The sequence below is a fragment of the Hermetia illucens genome, chromosome 1 (assembly GCF_905115235.1).
Source record: "Hermetia illucens chromosome 1, iHerIll2.2.curated.20191125, whole genome shotgun sequence".
In the NCBI taxonomy this organism is placed as follows: Eukaryota; Metazoa; Arthropoda; class Insecta; order Diptera; family Stratiomyidae; genus Hermetia; species Hermetia illucens.
In genome coordinates this window covers 29,454,755-29,473,304 of record NC_051849.1, presented here as the reverse complement: position 1 = coordinate 29,473,304, position 18,550 = coordinate 29,454,755, and the positions used below count along the sequence as shown (strand labels likewise).

General features: G+C 41.5%; 1 protein-coding gene across 5 annotated transcripts in view; it reads right to left on the bottom strand.

The window, feature by feature from the left end:
- Positions 1 to 2,894: 2,894 nt before the first annotated feature.
- LOC119648738 (unconventional myosin-Va) overlaps positions 2,895 to 18,550 on the bottom strand; it is a 46,736-nt gene continuing 31,080 nt past the window's right edge. Inside the window, exons 15-25 of one of the 5 annotated variants that reach the window (XM_038050579.1) lie at positions 15,072 to 15,169; positions 14,832 to 15,009; positions 14,384 to 14,772; positions 14,197 to 14,323; positions 13,979 to 14,110; positions 13,807 to 13,914; positions 13,317 to 13,740; positions 13,129 to 13,260; positions 12,975 to 13,070; positions 7,261 to 7,410; positions 2,895 to 3,439 (exon numbers count right to left, since the gene is read on the bottom strand). In XM_038050579.1, coding sequence (XP_037906507.1) covers positions 7,273 to 7,410; positions 12,975 to 13,070; positions 13,129 to 13,260; positions 13,317 to 13,740; positions 13,807 to 13,914; positions 13,979 to 14,110; positions 14,197 to 14,323; positions 14,384 to 14,772; positions 14,832 to 15,009; positions 15,072 to 15,169 — 1,822 coding nt within the window. In that variant the 3' untranslated portion in view covers positions 2,895 to 3,439; positions 7,261 to 7,272. Of the gene's footprint in view, positions 3,440 to 6,088; positions 7,411 to 12,974; positions 13,071 to 13,128; positions 13,261 to 13,316; positions 13,741 to 13,806; positions 13,915 to 13,978; positions 14,111 to 14,196; positions 14,324 to 14,383; positions 14,773 to 14,831; positions 15,010 to 15,071; positions 15,170 to 18,550 lie in introns of those variants that run through there. The other 4 variants (XR_005249056.1, XM_038050571.1, XM_038050560.1 and 1 more) reach the window with 4 other exon arrangements.

Sequence of the window (18,550 nt, the reverse complement as noted above, 5' to 3'; positions counted from 1 at the left end):
CGGACAGAATAGAGACAGGTCCCTTAATAACTGCCGCAATAGTATGTGTTCCACTGTTTTAACGTAAGAACCTAGTAGCATGGTTCTGCCAATTCGGAACGCATTTCGCTTTAGGCAGCGACATAGTGGACGCCACACGATTTAAATGAAGGCAATTTCGAGTTTCCCACTTCCGAAGGGACAGTTAAGGATCTGAGAATGTTTTTGGAAATGTTAAACTTCTATTGTCGTTTCTAATCTAAGGCCCCACATCAATCGGTCCTTAGCGCGCGATTGTCTGGAGCGAAGACCAAAGGTTCTCGCCTGATTATGTGGCCCTCATAGGTTATCCAAGTGTTTAAAGATCACTAAGCAATAGCAAAAAGCTAAACTTCTAACATTCCCTCAGCAAGATGTCCCCGTAGTCGTATTCGTCGATACCTCGGAATATCGCCGTAGGTGCCACCATTCACCAAAAGGTGAACCAAATCTGACAGCCGTTGAGCTTCTTTTCTAAACAACTGAACCCCGATCAAAGGAACTACAGAATTACAGGACGATCGTGAACTATTAGCCGCGTACTTCACAATTAAATACTTCCGATGTTAACTTGAAGGTGGGCCATTCACAGTTTTCAACTTCGTTGATTTTCCAGGAATCATGGAGGCACCGACGGACGGCGCAGTCCTTCACGGTTCGCAAGGTTTTAGGTATTGCCTCATAATCATCGATAAGTTCACGCGATGGCCTGAGCCTATACCTCTGAAACACATTTCTGTATTGAGGCCCCCTGTCGAAAGTGGATTCCACGCTTCGGTGTGCCATCAGTTATAATCACCAACCACGAATGTAGTTTGAGTCCTCCCGTTCCGCAACTCCTCGGCTTCAAATGTCACCGGATCATCGAGTGCCACCCGCGGTCCAATGGGATGATTGAAAGATGGCACAGGGTGCTGAAAGCTGATAAAATGGCCCAAAACGACCCTTTCTGGTCGCAAGTCCTGTCATTCATTCTACTTTGTTGCCAGGCAGCTAATCGCGAAGAATTTGTTGCAAATCCCGCGGAGCTGGTATACGAGGAGAACCTGGCACTCTACAGCGACCCTGTATTTGACATTAAGTCAGAACTTAACGCCACTGGATTATTGAATCCACCAACGCCCGCCATCTCGACTTCTGCAAGAATATACTAATTAAGACGGAAGCCTCTCGGAGACTATGTAGTCATCTTACGAGGTCGTGGAGCCTGTCGTGCGTCGCGTTCATGTTAACTTCTTAGGAAAAGAACGTCACCGATAACAAGAAGATGTCATATCCGCTACAAGATACAATCCTGGTGGACTTCACATTTCACCTCAAATTTTACCTCGATGCACCACATTACAATTTGCGTCATCGTATACCACTCTGATAATAGCTATTAGTTTCTCCGGAGTACCCCTCCTACGTACAGCGCGCCACTCCCTGTTCACGTTGTCGAACGCTTTTTTCGAAATGGATGAATAGTCGGTGAAGTAAAGATCTAAACTCCAGACACTGTTCCAAAATGATCCGTAGCGTTTTGATGTGGTCGCTGCAAGAGGACCCAGGGCGGCAACCAGCCTACCTCTGTCGGTCAAGCTTTCGTGGTGTTCTTTGATTAGTTCCGAGCTTATTTAGCTATTATCTTTGCGACGGCAGGAGGCCCGCAGATTGTCACACCCAAAACGGGTGCAATCTTAACGATTATCCTTTTGTTCCAGGTTTCGGATTCTCAAGATTTCCGTACAAGTGGAAGTAACAGACCTTATAATAATCCATACCTTACAACCTCGTGCAACAAGTCGCAGACGAGTACCGCTTTATTACTCGCAGCAATCCAATCCCGGTCATCAGGAGGGAGTGTGTTCGACTTGAGGTCATCACGGAAACTGGTGACCGAGAGGTGCAGAGACGCAGGCATCAACAACACCACGCCGCCCTGCAAACAACAGTTTCTGGACTTGCCGAAGCACTCTTCTCCACCGTTCAGCTGAGGTTCGGGACGAATTCCAAAGAGCGTGTATAGAATTCTTGAAAATGGATCCTCTGAATAGATCAGGTATACCCAAGCTCTTTGCATCTCCAGCAACTCTTAGAATTCTATCTCAAATTAATGATGAGATTGCATCTCGCTTGCTAGGTTGATTCCACTCACCTCTGGCAATGAGAAATAATGTGCAGAGGGTTTACAGGGACTATGCCATCCCCAGTGACATACCCGTAGTTGAAATTCTGGACACACTAAAGCAGAAATTTGCTGTCGTATACAGTAGGGAGGATTCTACTTCCTTGATATTCGCAAGTTGGTTCGGAAACAAAAACAAAAGATACAATAATAAAGAAGTTGCTTGGTTGGTTTGCAAAATGTTCATATCATCAACTAACGCGGCCAGTTTAAATCCAGGATTCCAGGGACCTTCTTAAACGAGTGTATGTATTAGAAAGTGTGATGCACCAGTTTAGTTCTCAAAAATTTTTCATAGTCAATAATATCTTCTCATTACTTTTAAAGCATGCCTTATTACTAAAAAGAGAAACAGATATTCACAATGATGCCGATTTTAGTTCTTTGCGACTTATTCAACTGACTTTGGTCACCATTTCATGATTCATTTGTATCTTCGAGTGGGTGTACTTCCAGTAGCCATCAACTTTATTTTTTTAAGTTTAACATGAGACTTTTAAGCAATTTAGTTTCGTTCAGCAAGAACTGAGTGCACGTGTTATGGAATCAGACCCGCCCTAGTTTTAATCACCTGTCGCATGGAAGCCTGACGATCGAGGCTGGAAAGGGACCCGGATATGTCATAACTATCTTATTTATATATTTTGAAACTCAATAGTTATAGTAGGAGCAGAACGTCAACATAAAAATGAAAAACGACAGATTTTAATTCGCTATTCAATATTGTTTTATTAACATTTTAAATAACATTGTATACATATAAATATTCTTTTCATTTTTTTGTTCTTTAAAAACAATTCTATATTCAACGGGCAATAAAATATTTCTGTGTTATATATAAATTTCCTATAAATATACTTTTGAATATCTGTCTTCGTTTTAAAGTATTGACAATTTCCAACATAAATTATTCTTTTGAACATTATATAACAAAAAAATTTTAAAGTAGAATTTCAGATATCACACTTATTGGTAGACCGAGGCATGTATTATTGTAGAATTAACTTAAGTACGTTCCACCAAAGCTTAGTTCATTTTAAATAGTAGAAAACTTTGAAACAATTAAGTGTTTTTCCTGTTTCAAAATTTCATCAGTTATGTGTAAAATTATACTAAAATTCAATTAGAAATGCAACAAGTATCGTTAAGAATAAATGCGTCGATAACTTATGAAGAATGTGTTGGGAAAACCACGGCTATTTTACGTTATTTGGCTGGTTTTTGATTGCTTCAGAAAGACTTGTGGATTTAAAGCTGTAATTACGTAAATTCATATTCGAAGCTTATTCTGAATGTTTGACGAAATAGGAGTGTAACAACCAAACTAGCCACCTATTGACCGGGTAAGACGGAATATTGTACTAAAATGAAATGGCTACTCAACGATCAAGCAAGAAAGACGATCAGCAACTACAGGGTGCGTACGGTATCTGAGGACATGCATATATGTCACCATAATTTCCCGAAACCATTAATTCTCTTTTTGCTCTTTTTCAGATAAGACATGGAGGACTACAACTTAACCCATGAAATGAAGAAACATGCGATTATCGTCGCTATATGTGCGAATCACACCGATTTAGAAATCTCTAATTTTCTTAAGTGCGCCCGTTCATTCGTTCATAAGGTTCGCCGTGAATTGGAAGCATCAGGCGGCCATACAGAATCTATTGCAAAACGCAAAAAAACACGTGCGACATTCTGACACTGTCCGATCTGCAGAATTTATTCAAAAAATGCAAATAATATTGACGAGGACCTTTCAAAATCAATGAGGGCCCTTCCGAGGGAGTTTAATGTTTCTGACCCATCTTATCCGTCGACTTGTCCAAGAAGATCTACGGTATAAATCCTATATTTTGCGCAGATAACAGTTTATGTCGAAGCAAACACGGGAACAGCGAGTTATACGATCAAAACGCCTTCTAAACAAAGTTAAACACCCTGAAGCGCCTGAGATGTTATGGATTTTTTCTGATGAAAAAAATATTGACCAAGACCAATAGGACAACCGCAGAAATGACAGATGGCTCTGTTACGATCGTACAGAGATTTCTGTCGTCATGCACATGAAGTTTTCAGCTATTGTTAGGGTTTTGAGTGTTGTGAGCAACAAAGGACATGTCATACCACCTCACTTCTTCACTCAAGGGCTTCGAATTCTACTGCATACATTGAGGTTCTAGAGACAGTAGTGAAACCCTGGATTGCTAGTGTTTGCGGTGACAGCCCATACATCTTTCAGCAAGACTCTGCTCCTTCACACCAAGCGATGGTGACACAAGATTGGATGGCTGAAAGTTTCCATGACCACATAACACCGAACTTATGGCCGCCTAGCTCCCCAGACTTTAATCCTCGGGATTATTACGTATGGTTTCCGGACCCGGATCAAGGAGGTTATTGCAGCTAATGGAAATTTTATTGAATGAGTTTATCGATATATGAGGTTGGGGAAAAAGTAATGTCGTATTTTGCCAATAGATGGCGACACTTAAACATATCTTGTGCTGTACTTATCGCATCGGGTCACACTGTACGGCGATTTGAAGACGACAAACTGGGCTATAGGTGTCTCTTTGACAGTTTTATGATCATACATTTCAGTGTCAAGTTATAGCGCGTCAAAGATGGAGTCCACCAAGCAAGAAATTCGCCATATTTTACATTTTTACTACCTGAGAGGTAAAAATGCAACGACGGCGGCCAACAAAATTTGTGAAGTTTATGGGTCCGATACTATAATGATTCGCACAGCACAGCGTCGGTTCGATAGATTTCGTTCTGGTGTAGTGGATGTCGAAGATACACCCCGTACTGGTAGGCCAATCGTCGTAGAAACCGATAAAATCGTCGAAATCATCCAAGCAGACTGGCAGGAACTGGGTAAGGACCATAAAACTGTTGGGAACCATTTGCAGAAGATTGGATTCCAAAAAAAGCTGGATGTTTGGGTGCCACACAAGTTGACGGGAAAAAATCTCGTGGACTGAATCAATGCCTGCGATACACTACTGAAACGGAACGAATTCGACCCATTTTTGAAGCGGATGGTGACTGGTGATGAAAAGTGGATCACGTACGAAAATCTCAAGCAAAAAAGATCGTGGTCGAAGCGCGGCGAGCCGGCCCAAGCCATCGCCGGGCCCGGATTGACGGCCAGGAAGGTTTTGCTGTGTGTTTGATGGGATTGGAAGGGAGTCATCCATTATGAGCTGCTCAACTATGGCCAGATCCTCAATTCGGTCCTCTACTGTGAAGCAGGCGATTGACCAGGATTGGCCAATAGGAATGGTGTTCTGTTCCGCCAGGACAACGCTAGGCCTCACACATCTTTGATGACCCGCCAGAAGCTACGGGAGCTCGGATGGGATGTTCTATCTCACATACCGTATAGTTCGGACCTGGCACCAAGTGATTACCATCTCTTCCGGTCCATGCAAAATGCTCTTGGTGCTACTAAGTTGGCCTCAAAAGAGGATAATTCTAAGTATGTTAAATAAAGCGTTAAAATTCGATCACAAATACGACATTACTTTTTCCCTAACCCAATATAAGAAGTTAATGTTGTGTCAAAAATTCGTCAAGTTTCATTCATTCATGTTCTAACTAAAAGCTAATTAGTTTTACTCTCAAGTTGTCCTCAAATACCGTACGCACCCTGTATAATGGCAATAATTTCTATGAATTTCATTTAAACTAAAGTACTACAATTTGCTTAGTCCCTACGATTCAAATTTCATGTCGTTAGTGATATAGAATAATTCTGATGAAACTAGAAATGCCGTAAATTGCTAGATCTGCGTAAATGCGAGAACATAGGCAAGAGAACTTATCTAACTAAAAACTAAAACAAAAGGGTTTTAACATTAATGTTGTAGGCAGGTCACGAGACCATTATTATAGTAGTGGCAATACCTATTTATCTATAATAGGAAATTTAATTCAACAATTTCGTGTCTTGGTCCAGAAGCTTATTCAAATGATATCAATGACATCAAGCGTATTAACTCTTAAAAATTTTAGTTAATTCTGATCATCTAAGGAACATAAATCATAAATGTAATAAATTAACAATGAATATGCATTCCTGCTCTCGATATGGTTCAAATTAAAGTTCACTTCATTATCCCATCTCCTTGTATATACAAATATGTGTTTATAATAGATAAACAGAAATCAAAAAAGTGTTTCTTTTAACAACCTTCCAATGTTTTATCACACATAGCGATCGGTAAGACTTTTTAAGGCATTGAAAATCGGATATTTTTTATGCGTCCACGCATTAATAGATTAAATCAGTAAGGAATGTTAGTATGAAAATATTTAAGACGTTCTTGGGGAGCGTGAGAAAGATATTGTGGTTCACCGAAATACCATAAAAATCAAGGCAACGACCACACGTTGTATCCTTTCAGGGAACAAAAGATGCAGAGATCAATCACTCGTAACAGCTTTTTGTCTGCTTTACCAATATATTCTGATTTTAGAATTTTACATTGTAAAAAAGTCTGATATTACAGGCGAGTTTTGAAATTTAAAATTTTGATGAGTTCAGTGATTGAACCAAATGTTCTACCATACATTCCACGTTGTTAGTTCTTCCCTTCACGTGAGGGGGTATGCCTTGGGGTCCTCTAATACTCTTCTCACGTCCATTACTTTTTCTTTTTATACAGATCTACATACTACGAAAATAAAAATTATCATTAAATATTTGTAAAAATAATCAAATTCATTAAGTACATTTTTCTGTATTGAATACAATTGTGTAAGGAATGTTTCGATTGGTTGCCATTGCTTGCATATAGGTACGTTTCATTTGCACTACATTTATATAGGTTCAACCTATAACAGTACTGGATTAAGTAACTGATAAGACTGGAACTTAAATACGTGTCTATTAAGTAACTTCCGAATTATACATTTTTAAGTAGCGTATTTTCTAAATAATACTCTCTAAGAGAAGCTTGAGCTGCAACATTGTCGGCTACTTAATGTGCCTTTTATTTAATAATTATATGGAGAAGCTTCCTAACTTATTCACACAGTTACTACGGAGTTGATCTACTTACTAGTTACGTTTATTAGATTTTCGTTAAGAGCCCGTCTAGGTTTAGAGCCGGCGGCAACTCGATGTCTTCTAACTTTATGTCGCTATGCTTGAAGACGACTTTCAATGGATAGACTTCGTTTTCGTCCATTGTAAATTTATCACTTTGTGACTGTAATTAGAAAGGAAAATTGAAATAACAGTTAATACAAAACTTAACACAGCTTTTAGAGTAAGCCACAGTCTTTCCAAAAGTCAAAAATTATATAATAAAAAATTAACAATGAATAAGTAAATAAAGAATACAAATTTTAAATTTGAAGCGCTTAAATTTATTTCTAACATCAAGATCAACACCCGGTTTTTCTTTTTGAATTGTCACAATGTCGACGCCGTGCTGCCCATTACAGGATTCCAACCTGTCACCAGGTCAGATGACTTCTCCGGGTATCCGTACCGAATATCAATTTTTTCATCCTACCAGGTGTGGTGGTAGCTTCCTAAAAGGTTGTAAAGTTCCTGCACTTCTCTCACTTACCCACTGAGACGCTACGGTAGCGGACAACCATTCAGATTGAAGCTATCAATCCCTCCTTTCACAACCTCGCCTGGGGCAGGCTACAACGTATGGTTTTAAGGAGTAGTTGAAGTCCTACAGTGCCGATAAAAATGATAAGACACCCCATGTTTTCCATGAAACCTTAAAATAATAGAACAATTCCAAGAAGGTGTGTATACATCCGAGATAATGGTGCCGAATTATATTCTCCTGAGTAATTTGCTGTGGGATTCCCCGAAAACATATCGAGTGATTGAAGAAATTCGAATTTCAGGTAGGTAAAAAAGATAAGACACCAAGGAAAAATCATTTTTTGGTCATTCGAGTGTGAATATTTGACCAGTAAAGAAGACGTAAGTGATAATGAGTAGATGAAAGCGGTTGACTACGGCGGAATCAAAGATTATACAAACATTACATGACGAAGGTAAGTCCATAGCAGAAATTGCTCGGATTACGAAGCGCAACAGATATGCCGTCCGTAATGTTATTCGGGATCCCGAAAATTATGGGAAGAAAATGTCTACAGGGCGGCCAAGAGCGGAAAATCCTCGTTCTGAACGGAGGATTATTAGATTAGCATCCAATTCTACGCTAACCGCATGGCATATCGCGGGCAAGGCAGGCGTTAACACTGCCATTAGAAATGTCCGAAACATTATCGCACGAGCAAAGCATCTTAAGCGCCGCAAATTACAGAGAAAACCGCCTCTCACAGAAAAGCACAAACTGACCAGAATGGCTTTCAGCTATTATTTCCATGACTTTAAATGACCGTTGGAGTGTTCCTTCCGAAAGGGTGTGTCCGAATAGCCGAGTGGTTAGGGCACAAGGCTGTCGTACGGAAGTTCGCGGTTCAAACCTCACCGGTAACAGTGGAATTTGTATCGCGATTTGACGTCGGATACCAGTCGACTAAGCTGCGAATGAGTACTGTAGTGTACCGTTCCGGTCTTGAATGAAATGCACGCACACAAGCTTCAAGGCCCTGATCCTCTTGAATGAAATGCACACACACGCTTCAAGGCCCTGATCCTCTTGAATGAAATGCACACACACACGCTTCAAGGCCCTGATCCAATTGAATTGTTGCTTCAACAATTATTATTAATCGAAAGGGCAAAGCTACTGTGCCGACCGGAGGTTGACGCGCCCACTTCAGGAGCCGTCGTACGTATCAACCTGTGGAACGGAAGCAACCATTCGGTTAACACCTAACCTACAAATCATTAAACTTGTTAAATTACTTTTCGCTTAAATAAAACCGTTGTTGTTGTTTTTTCAAGTGCTGAGTTTTTTCATCATTGGCGTGTGCACCGCCGGGAGTTCCGTGCCAAAATCTCTAGTGAAATCAGTGTGGTTACAGCGCCTGGCGCCCACGTCCGCGTCATCGTAGTCGCTAACGAGCAAAATGACCTGGAAAGGTTAGCTATCGCCACAGATCGCATCGCCAACGTCTCCGTGCCGAACGCCATATAGAGCATTCAGAACGAGACTAGCTCGCAGTCCGTTCCCGAGATCGACTCCTTGGCGAAGCAAGTTGAAGAGCTGCCTTTGGAACTAAGCCACATTAGCGCGCAATTTCGCCCGGGCAGCTCATCAAATTGTAGCACGTGCGGCTCCTAACAGTAAGGTTACTGCCGACCTTCCAAAAGTACCTGGGCATTGAAGATGTCACCATGAACCTTGCTGGCAAAGGTATGTTTTCCAAAATCGACTTATTGAAAGCCTTCCATCAAATACTCGTCGCCGAAAGCGATGTCTCCAAAATGGCCGTCACTACACCGTTCGGTCGGTTTGAGTTTACGGCGATGACCTCCGGTCTCCGTAATGTCGCGCAAACCTTTCAACGTTTTTATGGACGAGGTCTTGCAAGGACTGAACTGTTGCTTTTACTATATGAACGACATATTGGTTGCATCAGAGTCGAACCAAGAGCACATGAGGCACTTGCGCCTGATTTTCGCACGTCTCACGAAGTTTGGCTGCGTGAACAAGCTGCAGTTTCTAGGACATGTTATTAGCGAAAAGATTACCCGCTACCTACGTCTCGGGTAGATGCAGTTCACAAATCGAAGAAAACGGCCACCGTCAGGGACCTCCAATAATCCCTCGGGACCATTAACTTTTATCGACGTTTCGTCCGCAACGCCGCTACGCTGCAAGCTCTGTTCAACAAATACTGCACCAAGGGAGACAAGACCGTCATCTCGTGGACGCCAGAAGCCTAGGATGCAGAAACAGTCTAGCCGACGCCGTACTACTCGTGCATTTCCAGGCCAAGGCCCCGTTGAGGCTTACTACCGACGCCTCCGATGTCGCAGTCCCAGAACAACAACAAAATAAACAGTAGCGTTACCTTTTTATGAAAAGAAGCTCTCCGCCCCGGAAGCGAAATACAGCGCGTATGACCGCGACAGACCACTAACATACGCGTCTGCTCGGTCAGCTGACAAAGCTTCGCCACGACAATAGCGACACCTCAGCTACATATCTCAGTTTACAATGAACTTTCGTTTCATTCCTGACTCAAGCAACGAAGTAACAGATGCACTCTCCCGTATCGAAACCATCAAAATGCCTGCCTTCATCAGCGAAGATGAGCTGTCCCATGAATAATTCCTGGCCACGGAGCTACGGAACCTGCTTCGTGGCAACACCACATCCTTGAAGCTGATACGCAAACGCTTCGGTTCAGACAAGGAGATCATCTGCGATATATCTCCTGGACGTTTGCGTCCCTTCGTTCCTGCATCGTTGCGTAGGAAAATATTCGACGTCTTCCATCTACCGGCGCATCCAAACGGCCGTTCCACGTGCAAAATCATCGCAAAGAAGTTCGTGTGGACTGGAATGAAAAGGGGCGTCCGTATTTGGGCCCGCGCTTGTATACCATGCCAACGCTCGAAGATCTCTCAACACCAAATGAACCCGCTGCAGACATTTCCGACACCCGGACGTCGCCTCACCCCGTGTCAAACGGAATTGTCGGACGCTTGGATGCTCCATGGAACTACCCTGTTGCTCCCAGGAAAAATCCTCGTTTCCAGCAATGAATCAACGGACCCCCACGAGTTCCTTACCAATCTACATAACGTTATGCGTGAAGTCCACCCAGTGCCGACGACCCACCGAAATCGAAAAGAATCTTTGTGAATAAAACGCTTAGCACATGCACTCACGTCTTTTTGCGCGCAGATGTCGCGCGGAAGCCTCTGTTGCCGCCCTACTCTGGACCACATAGTCCTTCAGCGTCTGTCGGACATTCTTGACGAAGTCGACGCGAACGGACGCCGAGTTAACGTGTCTATCGAGAGATTCAAGTCAGAGTTCGCGGAAGCGAAAGGCGACCTGCAACTGTCATCGGAGAATGTTTCTCAAGCAATTCTCGAGTGTCCACCTTACTCGACCTCGGTATGATCTACTCGAACTACGTTAACGAGTCGCGTGAGACCATCGTCGCAGCGTATTGCCTATACAAGCACGCGTGCTTCAGCAATGACGGCTCCCTATTGTCTTTTTGTCAATTTATTTGAAGTTTAAGGTTCCTTCTCGTAAAGGTAAGGTAAAATATAGATTGAAATGTTTTTCACGAATCAAATTTTTTTATGGCGAAATTTTATGAACCGAACAAGCATGTTCAAGTGGTGTCGAGAATTTAATTAAAGGAGAGCGAATAGTCAAAAATCAGAATTGTGAAAGACCTTCCATTTTGAAAAATGATGTTGTGTAAGAAATTGAGAAAATCGTTCACGACGACCAACGATCAACATTGGGTGATGGCTCTCCTATAAGGTCATTTGAGTTTCAACTCACTGAAAATGTATATTTAATCAGATTGATCACATCACGATAAGCAATAGATTCCGGAGCTGTCTTCTGGATGTACCTAACAAAATGAATGATGAAATCATCACTTGATTGTCGCTCACGCATTGCGCCGGTATCTTTTTCTTGGGACGCGGAGCCTTGACCTCTCAAGCACGGTCCGGTTTCGGGACCCGGTCATCGTCCTACAGTGGAAAAACTATCTTATTGATCGGAACAGCTTATCGGAGAATATTGATCAGCATTGGATCACGATCAAGTGATCTTTCCTCTGGCACAAGCGAAGTGCGATATAAGATCTAGTTGATTTCCGAATTTTGAAACTGAATCGACGAGCGTGGGGAGCTGAAGGTTCTTATTACCGCAGTGAGAGTGGGCGAATGTGATGCGCTTGAGCCTCACTATCGCAACAAATCTCGGCGAGTACAGCATAGGATGTACCGTGTCAAAAGAGAATTTGTTATTGGGCGAGTGAGGGAGGCGGAAGCTGCCGCAAATAATGACTTCGCCACCGTAGCAGAAGAACTTCCAGGCAGTCGTAAGTCTTTCGATGGCCCGGACAGAGTTGTTAACTGTTGACTCCTCATCTACAATGGGAAGCAACTAAAGAGAGGAAGGGAACATTTGATTTCTTGTGGATTAAATTGCCAGTAACCGTAGCCTCTGGATATGGACTGCTCTTCCAAACAAAAGTGAAATCCTCTCTGCTATCAATGGACTCTAGGAGGGTTGGCAGAACTGCCTATCGCAGTTCATGCTGTCTCTGCAGAGCCGACGCATTAACAGCGCTAAATTTGGTTTCCTTTTTTCTGAAATTTAGAAATGTAACTATCTCAACAGAAATAGCAAGCTGGGGCTTCTCCGCGCCAATGTTCTTTCATGCTCCTATATGGGGGCAGCACATGGTAAGTTATTATTACTGTTACTTGAAATCTATCTTCCTCGTGTCATCAAGGGTATTCTGGCTTGAGACAATGATAAATGAAGAACTTGGTTGGGATAGATACCCGTGATGTTTGATTACAAGGCGAAAGAAGCAGTTTATAGATCACATATTGAAAAATGGCAACAATTTCATTGCTGGTATTTTCTATCCCAGGACGGCTAGTCGCTCGCTCTGGAGAGAGAACAGAGGAGGAAAATTGCAAATTTCTCGGATGGTGAACTGCTGTTATGTTTCACATATATATATCATCTTCTAGTGAACTTTGATTCTCTATCGAGATTCATGCAAATTAAACCACCTGGAATTTGGAAGTGGTTTTAGAGTGGAGATAGCGACAATTTAACTAAACCTTGCAAATCTCAAGCAAAACCTAAACAATCTTAAATATTATCTTTGCACTTACTACATTGGTCCTTTCGTTAAGTTTTTCTGTCAACTTTTCAATGAACTCGTTCGAAATAGGATTCTCACAGTCATCCGGGTGATAAGATTTTATTATCTACAAAAGAATAGATAAATTTAGTGGACTGTTTTTCAACAATCTTTTCTTATCTTACCTTCAAAACTTGTGCTGTCGGCAACTCAGAACATAATTCATAAATGCTATGAACATCCTCCTCAGTTTTACGTGATTGCAAGAGTGACGAAACTTGAATCAATGATTGGATTGGTGAAAGTACTTCGCCGGACTGTGGAAACAAGTTTGGATGAGCAATGAACAAATCTAAGATCAAAAAGATAATACCATTTTCTTCTTTCGAGCCCAATCTTCCAGGCAACTGACATTATAACGGATCTTCATGCCAGTCTTCCACATACACAATTCTGGTCTAAACATTAGGCTGTTCAACGAAACTGACATAATGAAAAACATTAATTGTTTGAATATCTGTTCAATATAACAGTTATCCAATCCAAAATATTGGAATTGTTTGTAGAAGTGCTCCAACTGATTGGCAAGCGATTTCGGCTCTGGACGTTGGTTGTGGTGATGATGATGCTCTGGAGAAATGTCTAGGGACATACTTCGACCTGTTGTCGCAGTACTTCTACCGCGAGACATTTCATCATGATCAAGTATTGCCGGAACAATGTATGGTTTGATCAGTTCTTGGACACGATTCACAAGATTTCTGTACGAATTAATAATCGTTTCGTAGATGACTTGCCTAAAACAATACAAAAGTATGAATGTTGGAATCTGTGAAAGACGAACTTTTCATGCTCCAATGTACCTGTATTCAGACAGATCGAAGTTCTTTAGCTGTTGCTGATTCTGCGTTTCTGTGTTCAATTTTATATATTCATCAATACCACCGTATTGCTTTAGAAGATTATGCAATCTACGAAGAAGGAAGAGTATATATCGTCTTGGGGTCATTTTTAATTAAAACGTGAGCAACTTACGTGATTGTGTTTACGAGCCACAAAACCCGACATTCTGTTGTGGTTGGAAGTCGATAAATTTTCTTAACCATTACTACGAAATTCGTGAGCAGAGTCCTTACGTGTTCATCAGTATTTACTAAGTCAGTATATCTGAGGAGAAATCACAAGGACATGAAAGCATTGGCACAAAAACTATAACTACGCGACAAAATACTTTCCCGCCCGAGACTACTTACCGTATACACATTAAAATTATATAAGCAGGCAAGCCAGGAAGTAAACCAATAGCCACTCGAGGAGTTAAGTCTGTTATCAACCTTTGAAGAATTTTTCCCTCGTCCTCAATGCGATATTTAAAGATACCTAGTTAACAAGGGTACGTTAAAAAGGAACAAAACAAGTTTCATGACACTAGGAAGATACCTTGATATTGTTGAACTTTCTTCTTTACAGCAGGCAAATTTTTCTGATCAGTTTTCTCCGTAATCGCATCACTTATACCGTGTTCATGTAATCTTCCAATGAGAATACTATTCCGTTTCGTAAGTTCAGCCAATTGTTTCTTTTTGCCATTAAGTTGTTCTTGCAATTCAACGTAGTCTGAATAAGCCTTTTCCAATTCGTACCGAAGATACATATCATTATGCCGTAAGGTTTCAATATCTGCTTCAACCCCCGATGTTTCCAATTTTTCTACTTTAAGTAACCGCAACTGATTCAATTCGTTACGTACATCGTCGTTTTGTTTCACTAATTCACCGACACGAGCATTGTGTTCTTCAGTTAGAGCAGTTAATTCAGATTCTAATTGCCTGTAAGAAATCGTGACATTAATTACACACAATTCAGAGTATGACGTCCTATCTTTTACTTATTGACCAATTTTAACGCTTGGAATGCTTCCACCAGTTCACCATTATTATTGAGATGATCAGAGTCTTTTGCATTTAATGGTTTCAGCAACTGACTGTGCTGGGCAAGTACAGCTCGTAGTTGTATACACTCTTCTCGTCGCCGTCGTACTTCTTCTTGTAGTGCTAGATTTTGTGCTGAAAAAGGAACGTTGAAAGGTTAATTGAGGCTTTTGATGTTTCAGCAGCCTTGACTTTACCGTAAAGCTCTTGTTGTTCTACACCACGATGTATACTGTTGCGTAATAACTCGTAATCATGTTTCAATTTATCATTTTCCACTTCCAATTCCGAGATTCTGAAATTAAAGACCAAAATGGACATTTGAATGAGTATTGTTTTAGGAGGAAGAGGTTGAAAACTGTCTTTTGAATAAATTAGTTAAATTAATCAAATTAAGAAATATGTCCATTCACTTTGAGTAGAATTCTTCGTTCAAACAGAAAAAGAAGTTTTTAATTTTTAGTTCTCAGTTCGTTTCTTTTATTTCATGATTCTCTCGTGCAAATTTCATACTTACAACTTTTCGGCATGCACATAAGCAAGGAAGCTGTTGATACTGACACACTTCAATGTAATTTTTAATTTTGCAATTAGAATACATTTTTAATCTTGATTACACCTGCGCAGATGTTAGAATTATTGAAATGGATCAAAGCGGGTTTCTTAACTGATTTCTAGATATCACCAAAAAAGGGTATACCCGAAACTTGCCGAATCCATTAGGAATGCGGAAAAGCATGAAGCGAGCAATATGTCAAAGATTATTTCCCGCTATTAGGCCCATCAGATCGACAATGACTTCCGTAGAATCAAGTCAATAATGGACGCAATTAAAACGACTACCAGTGTCATGAAAAGTGCAATTCACAGCAAGGAAGAGGAATCCATTCAACTCGATTAATCGAACCTTAGAAAGGAAATTCACAGCAATGATTGGTGTACCCATTTCTTGGCTGCATCTATCGATAGGTATTTCCCAGAAAGATAGCTCTGATACGACACTTGTAACGCATCCAAAGAGAACCTTATTTCCACACGTGTCATACAGGATCGTGTGCTGAACCTAAAATGTTGTCCTCTGAACTTATAATGTTGTTCTCAAAGTTCCGGTTGCTGAAGAGCCCCCGATAGTGGGATATGATTTTGGAGCAAAACAGCTCGAATATGTTGAGTTGAACTAATATAAAATAATCGTTGCTATAAAGGGGGCGACTGGAAGATATTAAGCTAGTGCGGAAGATAATATGGAAGCGATAAAACATCACATAGTGTCATAAGGGAACATCTGCGCGTATTTGAATGGGGGTCCACATCATCGTCTCAAAACGAGTGTGATGATAGACGCGATAGCCTAACGTTAACAAGCGTTTGATACACGCTTGCGCTAACGCATCTTTTACAAAATTTGCTTTGGTGAGAATGACAACAAATAGAGACACGCAATGCATTCGCAGGCTGCTGCTCCATACTGCTCTATGCAGCGCGAATTTGAGGCACTCATAACATTATTGCATACAATGCTCAGGAAATGAGTAGTATCACGCCTTTAGAACCGCCTCGAACGGTGCTTCACGCGGTATTGCTGGAATGACGCTAATCAACTTTCTGGTCGATCTATAATGGATCTATAATCTATAATGGAAAGAGGAGTTACTCTAAGTAACTCATACCAAGTATTTTTTGTTTGGGATGTGGGGAGAATCCTAATCCACATCTACTTGATGTTAGGCCGGACCAGATGGAGAGCAAATTACTCTCACTTTTTTGGTCCACGAATCCCTCGTTTTGGGCATACCACCCAAGTATTCAAAAAGTAGAAAGAAAGATAACTAATGGTTTCGTCTAACGTCAACAGATGTCAATTTCCAGTGAGAGTAAATTGCTCTCCAGTCAATTTCCAAAAGTTGGTAATATACTATTAGCAAGTTTATTTGAGCACATATCGAAATGGGACGTCTTTCGAGACTTAGATTTAACATGAGTGTTTTACAGAAATCCTTAAAAAGGGCTGGAAAGAAGCAGATTCTTCATAAATGCGACTTTAATATTTCACGCGCATGTCAATTATTCTCGTTAATTATGATGTCAGTATCCTATTTGCATGGCTTTAGAAGCAATAAATTCGCGCGAAATTGCTAAGTTTGAATTAGTATAACTTTGGCGTTAACGGCCAGATTTCCATGAAATTTGACACCCGTATAGCAAATATTGCCCTCTATGTTGGTTTTACGAAACTTGGTATTCCTAGGATGATTTTAAAGGGGCGTTTTCAGTAAGTTTTCAGTAAATTTCCAAAAGCTGGCAATATATTATTAATAAGTTGATTTGAGCCGATATCGAAATGGGATATATCTTGAGACCTAGATTTCATATAAGTGCACCTTCCTGATTTTTTCGGATTTTTGGGTTGGGTAGTTTCCGAAAGTGAGTCCTGTCTCACTTTAAGTGACTACATTTTGGCTCCTTACTCGCGCAATTTGCAGCTCACGTCAAAACTCTGTGAGTTCATTAAAGAGAGGCGGAATATCCACCAAAATATCAGAGCTCTGATACGAGGTGTTAAGTTGTCTTATATTAGGGCGATAGAGGAGAAAAACGTCCAGCGTCATATGGGAAAGTCATACCGCAGACGCAGGTGACGCCACCTCAACGTAAGATAGGTGGGCAAACGGAGTACGAGTGGAATAAGTGATTCCCTTGGTGTCCAATAAGCCACCAAGAAGAAAAAGGCCTCATAGCCAGAGAATGCTGCGCCGGGAGCAGCCTACAGCTCATAAACCCGAAGAATGGGCGAAGGTGGCCGGCACAAAACAGCACAAGGAGAAAAAGAAGACTCGTCCGGAAGGAATCATTATTTCCAAGAAAGGAGATATGTCCTACGCCGACATCCTTCGGAAAGTCAAATCCAATCCGGATCTGACAGACCTGGGTGGCAGTGTGAGCCGTATCAGCCGTATCCAGCGAGAAGATAGTGGATAGCTTTCGCGGCCAGGTGGAGAAGGTGGTAGGTGAGCAAGCAGACGTGAAAGCTCGGAAGAAAAAAATTGTGATGGAGTCCAAAGAACTAGACGAGGTCACATCACCAGAGGATATTAGACGGCTTTAGAAGGAGGTTACGACCCGAGGGGAACGGCGCTGGGAAAAGTGAGCCAGTTCTGTCAACGGATAACTGAGGCCTGCGACTCTACAATGCTGCGACGCAACTTCCATTACAGTAGGAAGCCAAACTACTGGTGGAATCAAGAAATCGCGCAGTTGAAAGCATCGTGCCTACAATCGAGGGTTTGCCAAAGGACAAGAAGGAACCCAGAACATCAGCAGTCTGAGAAAGAATACCGCAATCTTCGAAGTATCCTTAAGAAGGCTATACGGGAAAGTAAGCAGTTGTGCCTTGAAACAAATACGAACCCGTGGGACGCTGCTTGTAATAAACAAAAATCACCCCAAGTGAAGTCCCGCGGCTCTTGTTCAAAATAATCGCAATCCTTTTCCCACAACAGGAAGAAAACGGACCTCATCCAATGGTTCAACAGGACGTCTTCACAATCCCCGGGTAACCGAGGAGGAGCTACGAGAGATGGTTCAACAGGACGTCTTCACAATCCCCGGGTAACCGAGGAGGAGCTACGGGAGATATGTGGACGAATTGGAGACAAGAAGGCTCCGAGATTGGACG